Here is a 20,857-nt window from a genome sequence, read left to right as displayed (position 1 = left end):
TGATATATCATATATTTTAATCCTCTTTTGCAGAGGTCCTGATGAACACTAAGACGGAGACATCTGATCTGAAATGGACCATCTTCTCACGCACCAAACCCGAGGTATGTAACCCCAGCTTCCCCATGTTATCTGTATTCCTAACACAGACCTCGTGGTGACTGGGGGATTTTTGGCTTCCAGCTGTTCTTTTGTTACTTGGGCTATAAAAGAGTTCCTTATATGGCTGGTAACTGACAGAATAAAGGAAACGCCAGAGTGAATGTGGGATTCAAAGTATATTGAAAGCAGATGCTTTGATTTATCCCATCAACCTTGGAGCTGCCCACAGTTTTGAATAGTGCAGCCAGAAAAAGACATATTTGTAATTTGATCAACTGAAGAGTGGTTGCTAGGGTATTATAATTTTTTTTGCCAGTGACCCAAACTGCTCAACTCGCTTATGTCTCAGAAGGAAAATTGGTAACAGTGAAGCTGGCAGGGGGAGATTTCGGGGACCTGGACTGAAATGCTCAACAAACGCGTCTGTGCTTTTGATTAAGATGCTAAGAAAAATTGTCTAAAATGCTTTTTTGCAGACGTCACCATTGAAAACGGTTTATTCAAAGCCTCAAATCGTCAAAACCGCAACTTAAAACGATTGAGTATGAAACATTGATGTAGTCGATGTGGACAGGCGGCAGCAGGGGGATGCCACAAACTGTCTGCATAAGAAATTACAGATTGTAAAGGATTACCGTGGTTGTTTATTTTCAGGATTCATGGATTGTTGTGGCTTCATAGTAGATGTTTGTGGCTGTTCAGTTTCCAAAATACCTAATCATCGTTAAACGTTACATGGGCTTTTTATTCGGAGGCCAAATAAAGCTTAAATTCACATCAAACCTCCAGTGTAATCGTTTTATAGCATTTTAATGAAATCATAAATATAATTTCATGGCTTAACGGTGATGTGTATCCAGCTACAGTTGCGGAATCAGGTCCTTTGTGAACAGCGATCACACAGGATTAACCCCGCCACGTGTATTAACACACACGTTGAATATTTGATTTAGTCTAAGCTCATGAAATCAAAAGTTTCGCTGCACAACATTCACAGGATCGTTTTTAATGTCTGTTTGCTGCAGCGGCTATTTTTAGATCTTTTCAGCGTAACAAAATTTGCCCTGTGGTATATCAGCCTTTTGCATACAACTGATGTATTGTGTAAAACCGTGCATCTCTATATTTATAATTCTCTCTCCGATTTGCATTCAAACATAATTTCTCTACTGTAAATGTTTCTTTTTTTTCTCCTGTCGCATCCGGATGAGCCCTGTGGGACGCTTTGTGCATCTTCATCACAGAAAACATTTTGTTCTCAGACATATGAGCTGCCAAAGTCCAAAAGTATTTATTTGTGGGGATTAGAAGGGAAATTCTCCCTTCAAGTGATTCAAACCTTGCTCCCGGTGCTGTGCCCCTCTGTAATTCATTCAGACCAGTATTCTGCCTCTCTCAACACATCGTCTGCAAATGGATTTTTAAAGATTTACATATTTACATAACTGAATTTCTGAGCCTCAAGTTCAGCAAAATCTGCTAAATTCTGCCCCGAGTATGTTAATTTCCTGCTTGGTTCCCCCTCTTGGGAACATAGTGGTGGTGAACATGTTCGCCGTTGACTCAGAAGTCAAACATGAAAGCGTTTTCCAGTTGTATTTTGGCTCCCCAACAAATGTGGATTTCTGTAGAGTTTTTTTAGATCATACATATTTGCGATATCCCCTCTGTATTCTCACATTTTAGTCTAAAAGTGTGTTTGAGGGGTGAAAGCTGTGTCTGCCTTGGATGCTGTGAGCAGTCCTGTGCTCTGTTTGACAAGTGAGACTCGTATTCCCACTAGCTGAGCCGCGGCTCAGTGGGAGGAATGATTTAGCAACCCAGATTCAAATTTGGGATGGATCAAAACCCACAGCAGGCGAGATTCTGTCCTGCAGAGGTCTGACAGGTGTGTTACAGCACAGGGCCAGCAACGAACTGCAACATTATTATGATTAATAGGACTTTTAATGGTGACCCATTATAAAAAGACGATAGTGAAGGTTTTTATAGGGCAATTAAATATATACTCTGGTCTCACAAAAAAGTTTTTGGGGGTCAGATGTCATTTTAACCTGACGACACTTTGTTCTCCTCTTTCCTCTCAGTGGGAGGAAGTGAGCGGTTTGGATGATGAGAACAACAGCGTGAGGACTTATGAGATCTGTCAGAGCGACAGCTCGTCCAGCCACTGGCTGCGCAGCGGCTTCATCCCGCGCCGAGGAGCATCACAGGTGTACGTGGAGCTGCGGTTCACCATGTTGGAGTGTTCCTCCAGGAGCACCCACCACCGCAGCTGTAAGGAGACCTTCAACCTCTACTACTTCCAGGCAGACTCCAACGAGGCCACGGCCAATTACCCACCCTGGATGGAGAATCCTTACACCAAGGTACGTCCATCATCTGAGAAGTCACAGTCGCCTTGTATTTCTTTTTAACAAACAAAAACACTTTTGTTTCACTGTCGTTGTTTCAGGAAGGAACATTTTTTAAAAGTTTTTTTATTTATATTTGACATATTAAATCTCAATCAAAGGTGTACTCCACCTATTTTACATATGAACATCAGTTTATAAATATCGATTGATCAATTAGGTTTTAATGTTAAAAAACTGTGAAAATAAAAAGTCACTCAGAATGACCTAAAGTCCAAAACAATGACTTTAATGTGTCTTTTCTGTGACCAACTGTTAGAACCCAAATATATTAAATTGACTGTTTATGGGATGGAAGTTTGTGATGAATTTGAATGTGAATGGGACTTTTCTGCCCAATCAGTTACTAGACTAATTGTAGCAGCTCTAATCATCTCAATCCAAGATTACCCTGATGTCATCACCAAAGTTAACTTGGATTGAGTTTCAAACCTACATTTGTAAACGAACACCTTATGTTAGAAAGTAAGTGATAATAATGTGACTGTTCACCAGGCAATGACGGCTTTAAAAAAGTCATACTCAAAATCCCTCTCATATCAGGAATAATTGGTATTGGTATTTTTCCTCTGCTGCATTGCATTTGACCTTTCTTTAAAAAAAAAAAAACGAACTTTATGGATGTGCAATATGAATTTGCTGGTATATCCATTTCACATCTTCTAAAATGGAATGTAAAGTGCATTAGTTCCAAATAAAAAATATGACTTCTCCACTGGTCCAACATTCTTTTGGGTTTTGATTTTGATTAAATATGATTTAGAATTTGATTTTTGTTTTACGTTTTAGCTGTTTGTCTATATAATGGTGTGTTGATATTATAATGTAAATGATGTCTTAACATTTTCCTCAGCGTAAAGTGGCTTCTAACCCCCCAACGGTAATGAGCTGGGTGTGTTGGCTCACACCCAGCTCATTACAATATTGAAATCGGTTCACAGAGAAAATAGTTGATATGGGTATTTTATTTTCTATTGTCAACACTTTGTGACTTATATTTTATATCCTAGTTACATTATTGTCTCATTGGAGCAGAAACAGTCTTTAAGCACTGTGCTGGCCAGCGTCTCCTCGTCAAACCTCTGATGTCAGAGCACCGTGGAACACAGCGCTAAAGAGAGGATTCGAGGCTGTCCCCGCTCCTCGTCTTCATTACCACTTAGTAATGTGACTCTGACAGAAAAATAAAAAGGGATGAAATGTTCACCGTGATGAATTACTGCTTCTCTCGAGCCAGTTCCAACTCTCTGCGAGTGGAGCTTCAAAGCGCACTGTAACAAATGGGAAACAATGGGTGCCAGGAAGGTAGTAAATCAATCTGAAATCACAGCAGTACGCTTTGGAAAATGTTCAATAATGTAAAGCACATGTGATGTTTCAGTTAATGGTAAAAAATGACTAAAACACGTAAAGCCGCCCTCATTACGACTGAATCCTGTGAGTTTGAATCTGGACGTTACGTAAGATCCTTTCTCTTTCTTCCTGTCCTAGGTGGACACAGTGGCTGCAGACTTTCTCCTGAGGAAGGGCGGGGAGCGGAAATTCAATGTGAAGACCTTAAGAATCGGCCCTCTATCCAAGAGAGGTTTCTACTTGGCTTTCCAGGCTCAGGGTGCCTGCATGGCCCTGCTCTCTGCCCGGGTGTTCTTCAAAAAGTGTCCTCCCCTGCTCAGCGCTCTTTCCTCTTTCCCCGAGACTGTTCCCCGCATGCTTGTGCAAGAGGCACAGGGTGTGTGTGTGGAGCACGCCGCCCAGCAGGGGCCGCGACCTCGCCCTCCGAAGCTCTTCTGCGGGGAAGATGGCCAGTGGGTGGGCCAGCCAACCACCTCCTGCGCCTGCCTGGCAGGATATGAGGCCACTGAGGGACAAACGCTATGCACAGGTAAGAATGAGGCACATTTAGGCCATGCAGGTAGGCAGCAGAGCAGGCGGACTAAACAAGAAAACAATGGAGAGTGGGTTTGGCTGAGTAAGGGTCGCCGTATTGAAGAGGAAGTGAGAGACCGAGGAAGTTAAATGAGGGAGGCGAGGGGCTTTCACACGGAGGGGACACAGAGAGGTCAGGTGGGGCAGCACTTATCTCGTGGAGGAAGAGCAAGGTCAAAGGCTCACCGCTGTGACAACGGGTGGTTCGGCTGAGATAGAAGAAACACAGGAGGTGAAGGTAGTGAAGGGGCGGGGGGGCGCCTGGGGTAGAGATCACATCGCTTTGAGAACATCAAAGCGAAAAGCAGACCAAAAATAAGAAGTAAGAAGCAGGAAGATTCTCTCAGGAGCTCAGCAACAGCTCCGTCTAATGAGTCCAATTAACAAGCCCTGTGAAAACGCACACGCACACGCAGACACACACACAATCATTACATTGACTGACATTCATTTACTATACTCAAACTATACATAACTGATACTTGTCTGTATACTATAACACATACTCTAACCTCAAACCTTACAATTTAAGTCCTCATAAGGATGACAAGTCCCCATAAGGTGAGCATGTAAACAGACTTCGGCCCCCACAATATGAGTAATTACTTTCCGGAAACTTTCCATGGGAAGTTAAGCTCGGGAATTTTGGAAATTTTGACACTTTTTTTGCAAATGTTAGCTTATAACAGGTAACTTAAATGTAGTTGAAAACAAGACTAGGCAAGCCTAGCTCAGCTGGAACCTGGATGCAGCTAGTTGGGAACATGGTCTGCCAGAAACGTAAACCTATGACTTTCTGTTGTTTTTGAACGTCTTTGTCATTACCTAGCATATTGATTACTTGTTACACTGAAGCCATGTTCATTTTAATACCAAGTTTATTTGTATACAGTAGGCTAACTTTTTACAGCAGTGAGAGTAGGATGTATGTATGTCCACACAAAAGTACACCATCACCTCGATTACTCGCGGCTGTTGGGGTCCATCAAAAAAGCGCGAGTTGGGCTACTTATCAAAAATAAAAGTAATTACCGCAAATTAAAGGCTGAGCAATAAAAACGTCATTCAAAACTCTATTTTAAAGATGTATGGAATGCAGCACACGCTGTGTTTCTTTGAAAAGGATGTAGCTAGCTATTGTAAACCAAATTGACAGAATTAATGGATTGTTTTATTTTCTCTCAACCCGACATGATCAAATGCGTCAAATGAAAGTCCGAAGTCCTCTTGTCCGAGAAAGCACGCAGTATCCATTATTGATTGACAACGCAAACAGGTGACTGTATTTATAGTCCACAGGAACAAAATTGTCTTGCTGGCAAGTGGCTAACGTTAGCAATTCTAGATCTTGCAGCATGATCTTGGTTAAAACAACCAAGATCATGGTTGATCATGGTCGATGACATCATCAACATCGCTTTCTCCTCCGCTGAGCCACAGGAGACATTTAACATCTGTGAACCACTTCCCATTAACTGACGTTTATGTGTAAAACTACTTCCCCTTTGCACTTTACATCCATTTCCTCTAAAGTAAAAATATATTCAGAAATCACCAATACTCATCTCCAACATACTGTCACATAGAGGAAACTGCTGAGGTCAGATTTTCATATTTAAGTCCATCGTTCCTGCAGGTTTTGATAAGTTTTCACTGACCTGGTTCTATCCTGAGATCCACATAGAGACGGTAGAGTCCTACTCACAAATGGATTAAGTCAAAAATGTCATTTTTAAAATTTGTATTAGAAATGTTTGCATGCATGTCTGCTTATGACAAAACAAAATGTTTATATTTATGTCTGTATATGACAAGGTAAATACAGTTAGTATAAATTACCCCAAAGTTTCCAGTTTATTCCCATTAATTCCCGTATATTCCCGTTAATTCCCATGGAAAGTTTCCAACTTTGAATATTCCCGGAATTTTGCAACCCTATGAGTAATACCTCACACACACACACACACACCCTAACATGGAAAATTATTGACTCGAAATAAATGTGTGTTTCTCTCTGTCTGTGATTGAAGGTGGGATTCAGTTTGATCTCTGTGGGAGGCGTAATCATTTTTCATAGCAAAAAAATTGAAAATAATTTGCGACATTTTGCTTCTGGTGAAGTGGGGTTGGCATTTCCAGCGTTCTGCTGCTGAAGAGAGCTGAAGGGGGGAGGACCCTCTAGACCATAAAGGGAAATTGCCTTCACAGCAAGACTGAACAGTTAATTTGCAGCATAGGCCGGTCATTTCAGAAAATGAAATTGACATCTAGGTTTAAAATGAAATTAATTTAGCTGTAATGCCATTATCTCCCATAGACAATGCATGTACTTCCTGCGTCAAACACAACCCTCCAACTTCAAATTTATGAAAGCTGTCGGGTTGATTTAGTGTTTCAGATGAGCTCGATTAGTATATTTAAACCATATCTTTGAAGTAAAGCTGTAGCCAGCTATTAATACCGCTGCATGGGAGGGGTTGATTTCCCCATTTGTCCCTATGTCTTTACCTGAGTTACATAATATAGAAGATTACAAGGATGACGCCCAAATAAATGCATTTCAAGTTGTCACAAAATGGAGGTGGTGAGGTTTTCAGTAGGTGTCACCACCCCCCCGTGACTTTTCTCACATGTGGGATATTCCTGTGTGAAAACGCTGGTCACAGAGTGTGTTTGTTGTTATGCTGCTCTCATTCAGCCTCTGAAGCCAGAATAGTAAACACTGCAGGTGTTGGCGCACGTATGTGTGGCGCCACAAGACGACAGCTCATTACATATTCATGTGTAGGACAAGTGCCGGTGTGTATCAGAGGAGAACAGGTTCAGACGAGGACAACCAATGACTATTATCCATCCATCCATTGACTTCCACCGAACTGAGGATTTGGAAAATTGTTACAGCCCGGATAATAAGACAATAATAATAATAACTTCAATTATATATATGATAATGATAGGGATTAAAGACCAATAATAATCTTACACCCCAAGTAACATCAGGAATAAGCCTACCGAAAAAAGTATGTATTTAGCCGAGATTTTAAAGAAGATGCCGTCTCAGACAGCCTTGTTTCTTCAGGCAATTCCTTCCAGTGCCTCGGAGCCCTGATGGAAAACGGTCCCCCTAGTTTTCAGCCTAGATCCAGGAAGTGACAGCAGATGCAAACAGGAATAGGATCCGTTTATCTGGATCACTACCTTGATCGTGTCCCACCCCTCCACAGAATTTCATGGAAATTGGTTCAGTCGTTTTTGAGTAATCCTGCAAACTAACAAACAAGGTTATTGGTTAAGTTCCCTGTGTCTTTATATCCTGAGTATCACCGTACTGTCTTTGGTTTAAGTGAGGAGACTTTGTTTGATCTTGTTCTTCAGATATGATCAGATGAATCCAGTGATAGGCAACATACCGATGTGTGTGTGTGTGTATTCACTGACCGATGTATATCAGTGTTATTGTCTTCAGTTTAGAACCCTTATTGTGTAATTCCGTCTGCAACCAACCTTCACACAACCACCCTGTTAAAAACAGATGTGTGGATTCAGTCTGACCCAGGTCCGTCTGGGACACGGCGGGTTTGAAGAGCTTGTGCAGTGTCGTGTGTAATTTGTCTTCATTTGCTCTCCCCTCTCAGCCTGTCCGGTGGGTCAGTACAAGTCGGGCACAGAGGGACAGTGCATAAGCTGTCCGAGATTCAGCCACACCACCGTCAGGGGTGCTTCGGTGTGTGCGTGTCGCATGCACGGATACCTACGTGCCGAAACTGACGCTCCCGACACCCAATGCACCAGTAAGTATGCCGTCAGCCGCACTTAACACATGAATCCACATGCAAACATGAAGGTGCAAAGATAACGCTCGTTTGTTCTCACCTATTCACCCTCTTCTTCACTTTGTTGTTTACACTCTCTGGGGCTGTTTCTCTTCTCCCCTGGTGTCGTTGGCCAGGCTCCTCTAACCTCTTTTGTTTCCTGTTTCTGTGAGTGCCGGCCATTGAGATGCGTGTCTTTTGTGACAGGTTGTTGGGGGCAGGGTCTTTTTCTCTCCACAGTTAAAGTAGGCATTGATGGCTCTCGAGTGACACCTCCATGCCAATTCAGGAATGTTAATTCGGCGGCATGTTAGGCGTTTGAAAGGGAGGGGCTTTTTAATGAGGTGCATTCTCTTGCAGTGGCTTTAAAGAGGAAGTGAAACTGATGTGACACTCAGACATTGGGCTGTTGACGTCCTCTGTTCTCTGCAGGTGTGACATTAATACCAACTAGAATTCACATCCACCAATTTCATTATGACTGATAACTTTAATTACAAAAGCCTTATCTTAATTATTAATCTCTTAATCTCCCCATTTCTGTTACGTATTCTGTTTTTGTACTGGATTGCCTGCACATCACTTACATTTTCAATTTGAATGCTAAATTGTAAACAAGCCGTCCCATCTGTAAACCACTCTGCTCTTTCCCCTTCAAAATAAGAGTTCTACATGAACGTGGCAGCCTCTGTGATTTTAATGAAGTAGATTCTCGATGTTAAGTCATAAAACCTCACCTCTAAAAAATCCCCAAATCCATGATTCATGTGCACTCCCATTGTTTTTGATGTTGCCCCACTTGAGAACACGCATTAGCACTTAAGTTACCTGCGGGCTCCCTGACAAAGCTTTGTCTCCTTGGCAGGAACAGAAACTCATCCTCGGTGGCTGAGTGGTATTGCTGTTCAGTTATGCTTGGCTTGAGGCAATAGCTGCCTTCGTATGGTTTTCAGACAGCGGTCATTATCATCCACTTAAAGACAAAACGTAATTGCACCAGTTCAATTCCGCAACACATGCTACGCTCCCGTTGTGGCACTAAGCAATCGTTCTGCACGGTGACGACGTGCAGACCGAATAATGACGTCTTCGGCGCATGTGGGGGGGAAAAAAAGCGTAAAGAAATGGACTGTGTGGGTCACTGAGAGGTAAAGCAGCAGCAAAATGACACAGAAGAGATTAGACTTTGATTTGATGGAGAAATTGTATGCGGCGTGATTGCATCAGGGTAAGCGACAACTGGAAAATTAAACATGATGACATTTTTAACTGAATAATGTGAGAGTGTTGGGGGGGGGGGTGACTGCTGATGTTTTCTGAAGACATTTAGTCACAAGAGAAAACTGACATGTTATCGTATTTGATCAGTTTTACAAGTTGCATCACCTGGGTCTGGCATTAATGCTGCTGATCCAAAAATGTTCCTGTTGTTGTGAACGTGTCTGAAACTGGACAATCTCCTGCTGTGTTCTTCATATGTGAAAGGCAAACTCCAGACCCCATTGTCTGGACATTTTCCGGATCTTGTGTCTGAAACATTTCCCCAAACTGTCCCTTCTTCTGTTAAAACCGCTGTGATGTTAATTCCTCGTGTTAATAATACAGTAAAAGCCTGATCTAAATTCAAGCATTTCTTTCCTCGTCACTGTAGAAACTCCGTCAGCCCCTCGTAGCATCAGCACCAAGATCAACGACACCACCCTCAGCCTGGAGTGGAACGAGCCCCTGGACAACGGGGGCAGAACCGACATAAGCTACGCCGTCATGTGCTCCGTGTGCAGGCCGCCCGGTGGAGAGTGCCTCCCCTGCGGAGACAGTGTCAGCTACCGGCCGGCTCAGCAGGGCCTGCTGGGTCGCAGGGTGGAGGTGTGGGGCCTGCTGCCGCACACCACCTACACCTTCACCATCCAGGCGCTCAACGGGGTGTCTCCAGTCAGCGGCAAGGACCCTGCCAGTGAAAGCGTCAACATCACTTCAAGCCATGACGGTAAGATGGTAGAAAAGGAGGAGGTGGAAACGTATTAAAACAGTCTGGAGTTTCACGTGTTATTTATTATTCTTGTGCCGTCTGTGCAGTGCCGTCGCTGGTGTCTGTGATTCGGAAGAGTGACTCCACAGAGAGCAGTCTGACTCTGCACTGGTCAGTCCCAGCTCAGCAGCACTACACCATCCTGCAGTATCAGCTACGCTACTGTGAGAAGGTGAGAGCTCCCTGACCACATCTCTCTCTTCAGATTTCATTCTTTTCTTTTCACGCCACACTAAAGCTCAGGATTGGAAAACTCGCTGCCACAATGCAGATGTAGGAAACAGGGCGTGGCAGCGGTTGATATGGATTTCCTCGCGCACGCCCCAAAACAGACAAACAAACATGTACTGCAAATATTTGAGAAAGTTAATGAAACACTGCAGCTCAAAACAAAGATTTAATTTCAGTTTGTTTCAGTGATTCGTGATGCTGCTGAGACACAAGATTCTTTTTTAGGAATGAAATCATAACAAATGTAAACCCCCCCCAACATATAAATGAACAGAGTTCTGATTAACCCTCTGGAGTCTGCAGTCACACCAGTGGGATCAAATCACCTCATGCTTCTTGTGTGTTTCTGGGTCCGATATGTTGTGTACTAAATCAAGGTGAAAATTTAATTGTCTGATAATAAATACAATGTTCTGCTGAAGAATTTTTTTAATGAGACATTTAAATGCAATATCAAAAATAGACAAAATAGCCCAGGATTAATGTACTGTAGAAGGTGAAGATCCAGTTTTATTTCAGGTCAGTTTGAATAAACCTCAAATCACCAGTCTGCAGTTATTCCGTTTTCATAGGATATTTGAATTCCTATAGATGATCCTTTTAGCTCTCTGTTCTTTGTTCTTTTTACTGTGATCTCTGTCATTTCCTCACTTATTCCTGTTCTGCGCTCACCTCCAGTCTGCATAACTCTGTCCATTTTCTTTCAGGAGCGGCGCAGTGAGGATCAGTGCCACTACATGGAGAGTAACCGAAACCAGGCCGTGCTGACGGACCTCCGCAGGGCCGCTCAGTATGAAGTGCAGGTGAGGGTGCGCACCATGGCTGGTTATAGCAGCTTCAGTCCTGCAGCCATCTTCCGCACCCTGCCCGATGGTAAGACAAACCCTGTTTCCTTGAAGACTTGATAACTTTCACATATTTTCCTATTTTGTTTTTCGAATTCTTTTCAGCATAATCAGGCCCTGCACAGTTTCTTTTTTGTATGAATTTATTGCCTTTGTCCTTGTATTGAGTTATTGTCCTTGTATTCAGCCTCTTCAATATTATAAATTCCTGTCATGTTCTTACCTTCCCTCTCATACTTTTCTTTACAACCAGTATAAACCTCCTGTCATGATTTCTGTCGTTACATTTCTCTAACTCTCTGTCTTTCTGTCGGGTTCCTTTTTCTTTTGTCTCTCTCCGTCTCTGTTGCCTTTTTCAGGACAGGACTCTGCCTCCCAGTTCTTGGTACCTGGCATCCTCATCGCCGCCGGGATGCTGCTGCTCGTCACCTTCGTCTTTGTGGCCGCTTACTGCATACGGTGAGAACAAGGCAAAGGGAGCAAGAGAAAGAGGAGCAGACGGAATAACAGGAAATGGGAATAAAACGGGGGAAATCGAAAACCAGTAACAACCGTGACCCCAATTTTACAAGTTTGCCCCACTTTGTTCTCTTGTTTATACAAATCATATCTAATCAAGAGTGGGTTTGCCTCCGTTACTCACACCAGTTTTTTTTTTTCTCTGTGAGACACAAAGCAATGCTCATGATGTCTTCTGCTTGCACAGCTAAAAGTAATCCTGCTCATTAGAACACTTTCCTTAGGCTTCATTGTTTGAGTAAACAGTGTTGGATGCCATCACAGAGAAAAAGTGTGTCTGTGTGTGTGTGTGTGTGTTGTGTGCGTGTGTGTGTGTGTGTGTGTGTGTGTGAGAGAAAGAGAGAGAGAGATGGAGAGAGATGACGATAGAGGTAGAGGGCAGGGAGAGACAGGATGCAGGCGTCCCAACCCTGTTTCCACAGGACAGGAGAACAATAGCTGTGACCTTGTGACATATACACACACACACACACACACACACACACACACACACACACACACACACACACACACACATGTTACTTACCCACACACACACAGACCAGTGGCTGAGGCCCAGATCTGCCACTAACCAAGGGTGGTGCATTATTGCTATTTTAGGCTTATGAGGTGGGAGAGGGAGAGAAATGGAGGAAGGCAGGGATCCAGTAGCTACAGGGTTGTTACAGGCTTGCAGGAGGATGAGTTCTTGCCAGCAGAATTAGAATGGAAGCTGCTTGTGTCAAAGAGCCGAACCGCCGCGGTTAGCTCAGGTATTCATCATCACCACAAACCATCATGCATTGTGCTTTTTAGATCACTGGGGCCGGTTTAAGGTCAACAAAAGCATTCTCACATCAAGGGAGCGTTTCAGTCAAAATATAATAAAAGGATGGCTGTGTTTTTGGAAAAAGAGTGAGAGCGCCCTTTACGACACTGGATCTCCATCAACTAGAGGGTAGTGGTCTGTGGCTGAGCTGAACTTTGACATCTCTGTGCGTGGCGCCCTGAGTATTCCCAAAGGGGAATCAATAAATTATCATATTTTGCTCTGCTGGCTCACATCCTAGAATTTTCAACACCAAATCAAAATATACCTCGTTTTTTTGATGTATGTACTATTTTAGACAGCAGGACTAAGATCTTTTTTTTTGTTTTTTCCATTTGAAGAGTCACTTTATTACATCATTGATTTGCATCCTATTGAAAAAGCATTAGAAACGTTTGCCAAGAATAAGTCTGACAATCCATTTTTCACTGCCACCCAAATCTTGCTTTATTTATCCCGACCTCTGTCTCCTTGCAGCAGACACAGCCGATTAAAGGATCCAGAACTGAGCGACAAAAACAGCCAGTACCTTGTTGGCCAAGGTAACACAAGGACACACACACACACACTCTGAAATAAACTAAACCTTGGCAGCAGTTTGCAACGTATTCATCAACATCAAGGAAATCATATTAAATATGACCACGCTCTGCTCATAGTTCTCAAACATTTCTCCTTTTCCTTTCCCACGACTCTGTTTGTCTTTTCGCTCGCAGGGGTCAAGGTTTATATCGACCCCTTCACCTATGAGGACCCTAATGAGGCGGTGCGAGAATTTGCCAAGGAAATCGATGTTTCCTTTGTCAAGATTGAGGAGGTTATCGGCGCCGGTAAGCCCCAGCCACATGCTTTTTCTCATTGTTCATAAACTTTGGACTCACAGACTGAGTTTTTTCTTTTTTTCCCCCTCAAAATAACATTATGAAAATATATAACTTACAGAGGTAAATTGCTTCTGTGACATTTAAAACCATTGTCTGTGTTCTTTATTAGACAAAACTCAATATTGGCGAGCAAAAAAAGCAATTAACTGATAAATATGTTAGCTGTATTAGTAGCTCTCGTTCAAACCAAAGGGCACCACTAGCTTCCAGCGGGCTTTAGCTTTACTGAAGATAACTCATGCTCCCAATAAAGTCAGGAGCAGCTAAAGAAAACAGCTTAATGTGTTTATGTGTCTGTTCGGCTGCAGGAGAGTTTGGGGAGGTGTGTCGAGGACGACTGAGGGTTCCGGGGAAAAAGGAAAACTACGTAGCAATAAAGACACTAAAGGGGGGCTACACTGACAAGCAGAGGCGGGACTTCCTGTCTGAGGCGTCCATCATGGGCCAGTTCCAGCACCCCAACATCATCCACCTGGAGGGGATCATCACGGCCAGCTGTCCAGTCATGATCCTCACAGAGTTCATGGAGAACGGAGCTCTGGACTCCTTTCTACGGGTCAGTGTGAGATGAGAGAACACACACTGAAACACGCCACCCACGTCACTCCAGCCCTAATGCAAGTGTTCCTCTCCTCCGTAGCTGAACGACAGCCAGTTCACGCCCATCCAGCTGGTGGGCATGCTGCGCGGCATCGCCTCTGGCATGAAGTACCTAGCAGAGATGAGTTACGTCCACCGGGACCTGGCCGCCCGCAACATCCTGATCAACAGCAACCTGGTGTGCAAGGTGTCCGACTTCGGCTTGTCTCGCTTCCTGCAGGAGAATTCGTCCGACCCGACCTACACCAGCTCTCTGGTGAGATGACAATCCTCTCGAGTTATTGCCTGAGAAACCCTTCTATTAATAATAATTTATTCACATGGGAACATATGTTGAAACATGACGTTACAATTGTAAAAGTTCCTCACTAAACTGAAAGTATTTTTTTCACCCCTTCACGTTCCTTGTCAGAGCTCGGTCTGACTGTGTTCTAGTAAAGTTTTGCAGTATTGACTGTTTTCCTCTTCTGCCCAGGGAGGTAAGATCCCAATTCGCTGGACAGCACCGGAGGCGATCGCCTTCAGAAAGTTTACTTCAGCCTCAGATGTGTGGAGCTATGGCATCGTCATGTGGGAGGTCATGTCTTTTGGAGAGAGGCCGTACTGGGACATGAGCAACCAGGATGTAAGTTCAGGGTTTAGTTGGACACAACACGAAACTGAGCTTCTCCCAAAACAACAGCTTGTGTAATGATTTTTAACAAGGAATAAGTAAACATTTTTGTAAGTCTTAAGCTTAGTTCACAGTAAACAATTTTCAGGCCGATTTGCCAGTTGCCGACGAGTTTTGCAAGAGGATTGAAAGTCACCAGTCGCTGTGTGAACTCATTTAAATGAGTCGCAGGCCGATGGGTCGCAAAAACCTCACAGACTCCAATCCCATTTACAAGCTGCTAAAAATCTCTATTCTTTACAACTGTGATATCCACTGAAGCGTGTCCCCGCTCCTCCAGCTTGATGCGTCACTCTGTGAGCAGGATGACACATCAAGCTGAAGAGCAGCAGGATCAGTCGGATTCACCATGTCTCTCGTTGCCAACAGTTGTACAGTGCTAATCTAAGTAGGATTTTCAGCCTTCTCCTCTTCTCTATTTGTTCTTCCCTTTGCACGTTTGCTAATCTTCTGGCCCACCGAGCTACTCGGTACTGAATTAAATACCATTCAGTTATTGCATTGATTTGTATTTCTTTTTATTCTCCATTAGGTTATCAATGCCATAGAGCAGGACTACAGGCTGCCCCCACCCCCCGACTGCCCCACCCACCTGCACCAGCTGATGTTGGACTGCTGGCAGAAGGACCGCTCGGCACGCCCTCGCTTCACGGACCTCGTCAGCGCTCTGGACAAGCTGATCCGCAATCCCGCGTCACTGAAAATAGTCGCCCAGGAGGGAGCAGGGTGAGAGTGCGGATGTGTGTGGTTGATTGACAGACAATGAGGTCACGGTGACAGTAAATATGCAGATTGAGAATGAGCAGTAAAAAAGAGGAACCAGGTTTGTCTCTCCTGATAGTCACGGGACAGACGCCAGACCCTCCTACTGCCCAATCTTATGTTCCCTCTTAATGTCCTGCTGGGACCTGTCAGCCTCTTGCTGTGCCCATTTCCCTCCCTCCACATTCTGCCTGTCGGGCTGGACGCATACAGCAGAGGAGCCTCCACCCCTGACAAATCCCATTGTTAGTCCCTGTCAGTCACTCACAGTCAGATTATACCCCTGTGTGTCAGCAGGAATGTTGCTGCAGGATATATATGTATAAGCTCCTCACTGTTGTTGTGCTGACAGTGTGTGTAAGTCCTTGCTTTGTTTCCCCCTCTCCGCTCCCCCAGGCCGTCCTACAGCCTGCTGGACCAGCGTGCACCTTTAGCCCTCTCGTCGTGCGCCTCGGTGGGGGAATGGCTGAGGGCCATCAAGATGGAGCGCTACGAAGACAGCTTCCTGCAGGCCGGCTTCAACTCCGTGGACCAGCTGGCCCAGATCACCACACAGTCAGTACCTACTGAGAGTTTTCTTATCTAAAATGAGACTTACAATATCTCTGGAGGAGCATTTTTTGCTTCGCCCACAAGGTCAGAGAGCCAGGCCCACTTGTGGTGGCGACAGTAATTAAAGCCTTGCTCACACTTTGGGATTTTCAGCCTGATTTATTCAGTCCGGCCCGAGTTTTTGCAAGTCGCAGACGAAAGTGCTGCTTTCGTTTGATCTTCAGTCGCCATTGGCTGTGTGTTCACTCTTCAAAGACACGATTAGGGGCTATTCCCGGACTCTGATCAGATTTCCAACCTCCAGTCGGAGTAGGTGACAAATCCAGACAATCAGAGCAAGGGACAGGGTGAAGGTGGTGAGGGTCCAAGTAGGGGTGAGGTGCTCCCTGATTTTAAACTGCACGTGTGTAATCATGGAAATCGAAGCAATAACCATGTGCGTGAGGGACAGGGTTACAAAGTCAGGGCAGCTTGAATTAACTGCATTGGGCTCAGACAGAAAAACGAGGCCTGGCTTGCTCTCTGTTCTTTACCACTGAAGAGTTTCACCTCTCCCCCAGCCGGATGTGTCATTCTGTAGCAGCTTGACACAGAGGAACAGGACGATCAGTCCGATTCTCTTCTCTTCGTCGTGTTTAAATGTAGCTCGGTGCCCAGATAGTTGAGGGTTTCTCCTGGTGAAAGATGGTGTAGCGGGGGACCCCCCCTGTCACCACTCAGTCATGTAGTATGAACTCACAAACACTGCGAGATTATCGATAATAAGACAGCAAATCTAGGTGTGTAGTGTGAACTCAGCTTAATTTCCTGAAAAACTGACCACGATTCCCTGAAGTTCGATTTTAAGTTAAGTGTGAACGACTATTGAAGCCCAGAGAGCAACGATTTCCTGACTGAAATATCCCTTTTATGTCCATTAAATCATATCTTTCATTTCTGTATGTTCTTCCTTCCTAATTAGTCCTTTTTCCCCTCGTCTTTGTTCAGGGATCTCCTCCACATGGGTGTGACTCTGGCCGGCCATCAGAGGAAAATCCTCTCCAGCATCCAGACAATGACCTTTCGAAACAAGAGCACTGCGACTGTGACCTTCTAGCTCACCCCTCACTAACCTGGACGTGAACACCAGCACGCAGGTGCAGCCCATGTACTGAGAGCACTCCGGATCCTCTCCTGTGACCCACTTTGAACACGGACTCCAAGAGAGATTGGCACAATTTATTCATGACCAGGATGAAAAAGAGATTTAAAAAAAAATATCTAGCTCAAGATGACTTCCCCCCCCAGAGGATGAGGGAGTCGTCTGGAGACTGGCGAGTCCCTGTCACCCACAGTGACCAGGGAGAGAAGCTGATGATTTGCAGAATGACTCATTTTTAAAGTTTGTGCTCAGTGTTTTTATATCTACCAGAGATTAGAGAATAAACACGCTAAACCAAGAGGAGAGACAGATCAGTGTTTACAAATTCCTCTAGTATCTTGGCGTCTTGAAAACTGGCAGTTGACGGGTTCTCGACCCAATAAAACGTTGCTTCACCAAAGGAGACTGAAAAGAAAAAAATGCCAGTGACAATTCAAGGATTCATCTGTTTTCATATTGTTGTGTAATTATGAATGAGGACTGCTTTTACTCTGGGTGTCTTACATTAAATCCATCTGGATTGCATTATTACTTCCATCAACTACATCAAAACTGAACATTTTAACAGTCGGATTGTACTTTTAGTTTTTTTCTTCCATTTGATTTCCACATTACCTCCTCTTTGCTCAGGTGTGATGTGTAATGCAGACTCTGGAGAGTGCTGAACTCGTCCTAATCAGACTCCTCTCATCTTCCTCAGTCTGGCTCTCCCCTCTCCAAGCTCAGCAGCCAGTGAGGAGCGGAGAGAGAGACGCGACACATATCAGCACTTTTGTCATTTCAGAGTTAATTGTAATCTCTTAAGTAACTCCACGCTTCTCACTCGGAGTGTGTTCGGTTATTTCCACTGCCTGTGATTCTGCCGGCAGCTCCGTTTTTATTATAATCAGACTGAACAAAGGACCAAGTGGACTCAGAGACCAGAGAACACTGTCGAATTGGTTTTTCTTTACCAAGGAAGCAATCTGGCCTCGCACATGTGTTAACTAATACAATTTTTAAACTCTGTATTCTCCATCTTCCAGTGCCATTCAGTCATCTTTGTGGACTTAAATGCCAATTTTTTTAAAGCAGAAATCTCGTGGGTGATTCATGTAAATGTGCCGTAAAGGGTTTGCTTTGACATTTTGAAGTTTAGCGTATATTTTCCTTCATCAGATGTTTGCCATGCCGTCTATGAAATGTATCTGCTCTTGCTCAGCTAGCTGTACAAACATTGTTTCTTGACATTTAGATTGGGTAACGGGTTAGCTTTCTGTCAGCAGTATCCATTGGTTTCAGGCTGGAATGCTAACAACACTGCTGAGCTCCTGTTTGATTAGCAGAGCGGTGACCCCCCCCCCCCCCACTCACATTATTACATGCGCTTGGTGAAGAAGAATAATGGACTGGAGTTCAAAATGTCAAAGTATTTCTCAAAGACTTTGCATCTCTTGAAGGATAATACCAGCCTTTTTGACATTTGGGTCAGGTGTAATTTTCCCCGGGTGGCTCCCAGACCTGCAGTGAATCAGGAAAATGGAGCTTAAGCAGCCACTTTGGATACAAAATGCATTGCAACACTCTTCTCAATGGTTTCCTCTTTGTGCCAGTGTGGATTTTTTTTTCTTTAAGCTTTGTTTTATGGTTGATCGTTCTGTTAACTTTCCTTTTTCCTATTCAGACTTTTTTCTAATAAGTTTCAAGAGGTTTAAGGTGCAATTTTCACACATTTAAGTCCAATCAAATGTGATGAATAGCATAAATTCAAATCCCCTTAATGCACACCAAAGGTTTTGTGATGTAATGTTCACTGCACATGCTAATTTAAAGCAACACTGTGTAACTTTTAGTGAGCAATAGCACCCTCTGTAGGCACATGTGGTGATTAATTCTGTTAGGTGTTGTGTCCAAGAGATTGAGTGGTTTTCATGCAAAGAAAAACCAAAGCCTATCAATTTGTTGAGCGGAGCTCTGATTGTGTTGTACCACTCACTGAACTGAACCACAACAGAACGGTGGACATTATTCAATTCAATTTTATTTGTATAGCTCTAAATCACAATATACATTATCTCAAGACCATAAAAACCAGAGAGAAACCCAACAGTTCCCACAATGAGCAGCACTTAGGCAACTGTGTGGAGAAAAAACTCATTAACTGGAAGAAACATCTAGCAGACTCAATGTGGGCAGTCATCTGCCTTGACCGGTTGTGGTGAAACTGGGGGGGAGACGAGAAATGGGTGGAAAAGAGGGGAGAGAAGAGAGAGAGAGATGGGGGGAGGGGGAGGAGAGAGAGGAGAGAGAGACCAGGAACAGTTGTGCAACATCAGGTTTCAGCTCTGACTAGTTATAATGAAAACAAGAGTGTAAAGATGTTATTAATGATAGCAACAACAATTCATATAATATGATATAATAATAACAATACCCATGAACCATAAGTGCTCCGCCAAACTCTGCTCAGAATCCTTCATATTTTAAAAGTTTACACGCTGGATGTTGGAGATAAACACTGTTTTGTAATTACTTGTACTGTAGTTGTAATTATATGTACAGTGCAGCATCCCTCTTGAACTTGCTGTGTCTAAATCTGACTTTTTAAACTGCGACTATCAGTCAGCAATCTCTGAGCCCATTGGCTATTCTATGACGGTGAATTATGAATGACATTGTTTACAGTCCTATTAGTTTCTTCACTTTTTAGATGTGTTTTAGCTCCAGATGACATTTTTGCGAATCTCTATTAACCCCTTTCAGCATATGAATGCAGATAAATTAAAAAGCCAGATATATTTCAGTCAATGTGTTCTGCCACACGGTCTGTTTACAATCTGGCAACCAAAAGCCTTCTCAAACGTGATTGGTCCAACTAGCCTGACAGATTCTGCATATTCCCAGTCTCGCAGGAGATTGTACCTGCTTCACCGAGGTCACACAGAACAAGCCTTCAGGGTGAGGAGTAGGGACGAAGGTGGCACCAGTCAGTGAACCATCAAATGAATATTGGTGCTGCTATTTTAAGGTGAAAAAGTTGCATAGTGTTGCTTTAAAATGATTGTGCTGCTACTTGAAAAAAGACCAAATGTGATCAAAATGCGTGTGATGCCAAAATCATCCATTCTCTTCCTTTTGTAACAAATTGCTGTAAGGCCTTAATCAGAAACACTGGTATTGTCGCGCAGGAGTGGGAGCGATTCCCCCAAGGATTGTGGGAAATGCGGTCTTCATATTGAAGACCTCAGTTAAACTATGAAATCATGAATAGATATAAAAGTATGTTTTGATTACCATCCTGTGTGTACGCTAATCTGTATTCAGTATTCATAATAAAGATGCACAGCAGTGATTATCACCAAGGACTCAATTCTTTCAGCTTCTTTTGAATGTGAAAAGCACAAAGACATTCAGCCTCAACTGAATTCTAATGTCAAGTGGATCCAAAACTGACAAAGCATGAATGTACATCATCATATGTCATGGTATATAAAAGGGAGTCCCTATTTGACCTAACAGCATGAGATCTACCTGTCTTGTGTCAGTCCTGAATCAAACGATGGCTCACCACAAAGCCGCT

General features: G+C 43.6%; 1 protein-coding gene across 1 annotated transcript in view; it reads left to right on the top strand.

Annotated features, from left to right (window-relative positions):
• The window catches only part of ephb4a (eph receptor B4a), a 41,517-nt gene extending 20,882 nt beyond the window's left edge, over positions 1 to 20,635 (top strand). The window contains exons 2-17 of the mRNA XM_035178703.2: positions 34 to 104; positions 2,190 to 2,471; positions 4,008 to 4,398; positions 8,078 to 8,233; positions 9,906 to 10,241; positions 10,331 to 10,455; positions 11,222 to 11,387; positions 11,719 to 11,818; positions 13,164 to 13,228; positions 13,403 to 13,516; positions 13,879 to 14,126; positions 14,211 to 14,426; positions 14,646 to 14,795; positions 15,376 to 15,569; positions 16,002 to 16,160; positions 17,145 to 20,635. Coding sequence (XP_035034594.1) covers positions 34 to 104; positions 2,190 to 2,471; positions 4,008 to 4,398; positions 8,078 to 8,233; positions 9,906 to 10,241; positions 10,331 to 10,455; positions 11,222 to 11,387; positions 11,719 to 11,818; positions 13,164 to 13,228; positions 13,403 to 13,516; positions 13,879 to 14,126; positions 14,211 to 14,426; positions 14,646 to 14,795; positions 15,376 to 15,569; positions 16,002 to 16,160; positions 17,145 to 17,253 — 2,882 coding nt within the window. The 3' untranslated portion in view covers positions 17,254 to 20,635. The remainder of the gene's footprint in view (positions 1 to 33; positions 105 to 2,189; positions 2,472 to 4,007; positions 4,399 to 8,077; positions 8,234 to 9,905; positions 10,242 to 10,330; positions 10,456 to 11,221; positions 11,388 to 11,718; positions 11,819 to 13,163; positions 13,229 to 13,402; positions 13,517 to 13,878; positions 14,127 to 14,210; positions 14,427 to 14,645; positions 14,796 to 15,375; positions 15,570 to 16,001; positions 16,161 to 17,144) is intronic.
• Positions 20,636 to 20,857: the final 222 nt, after the last annotated feature.

The sequence above is a fragment of the Hippoglossus stenolepis genome, chromosome 15 (assembly GCF_022539355.2).
Source record: "Hippoglossus stenolepis isolate QCI-W04-F060 chromosome 15, HSTE1.2, whole genome shotgun sequence".
NCBI classification, from domain to species: Eukaryota; Metazoa; Chordata; class Actinopteri; order Pleuronectiformes; family Pleuronectidae; genus Hippoglossus; species Hippoglossus stenolepis.
This window is presented reverse-complemented; position numbering and strand designations above follow the sequence as displayed.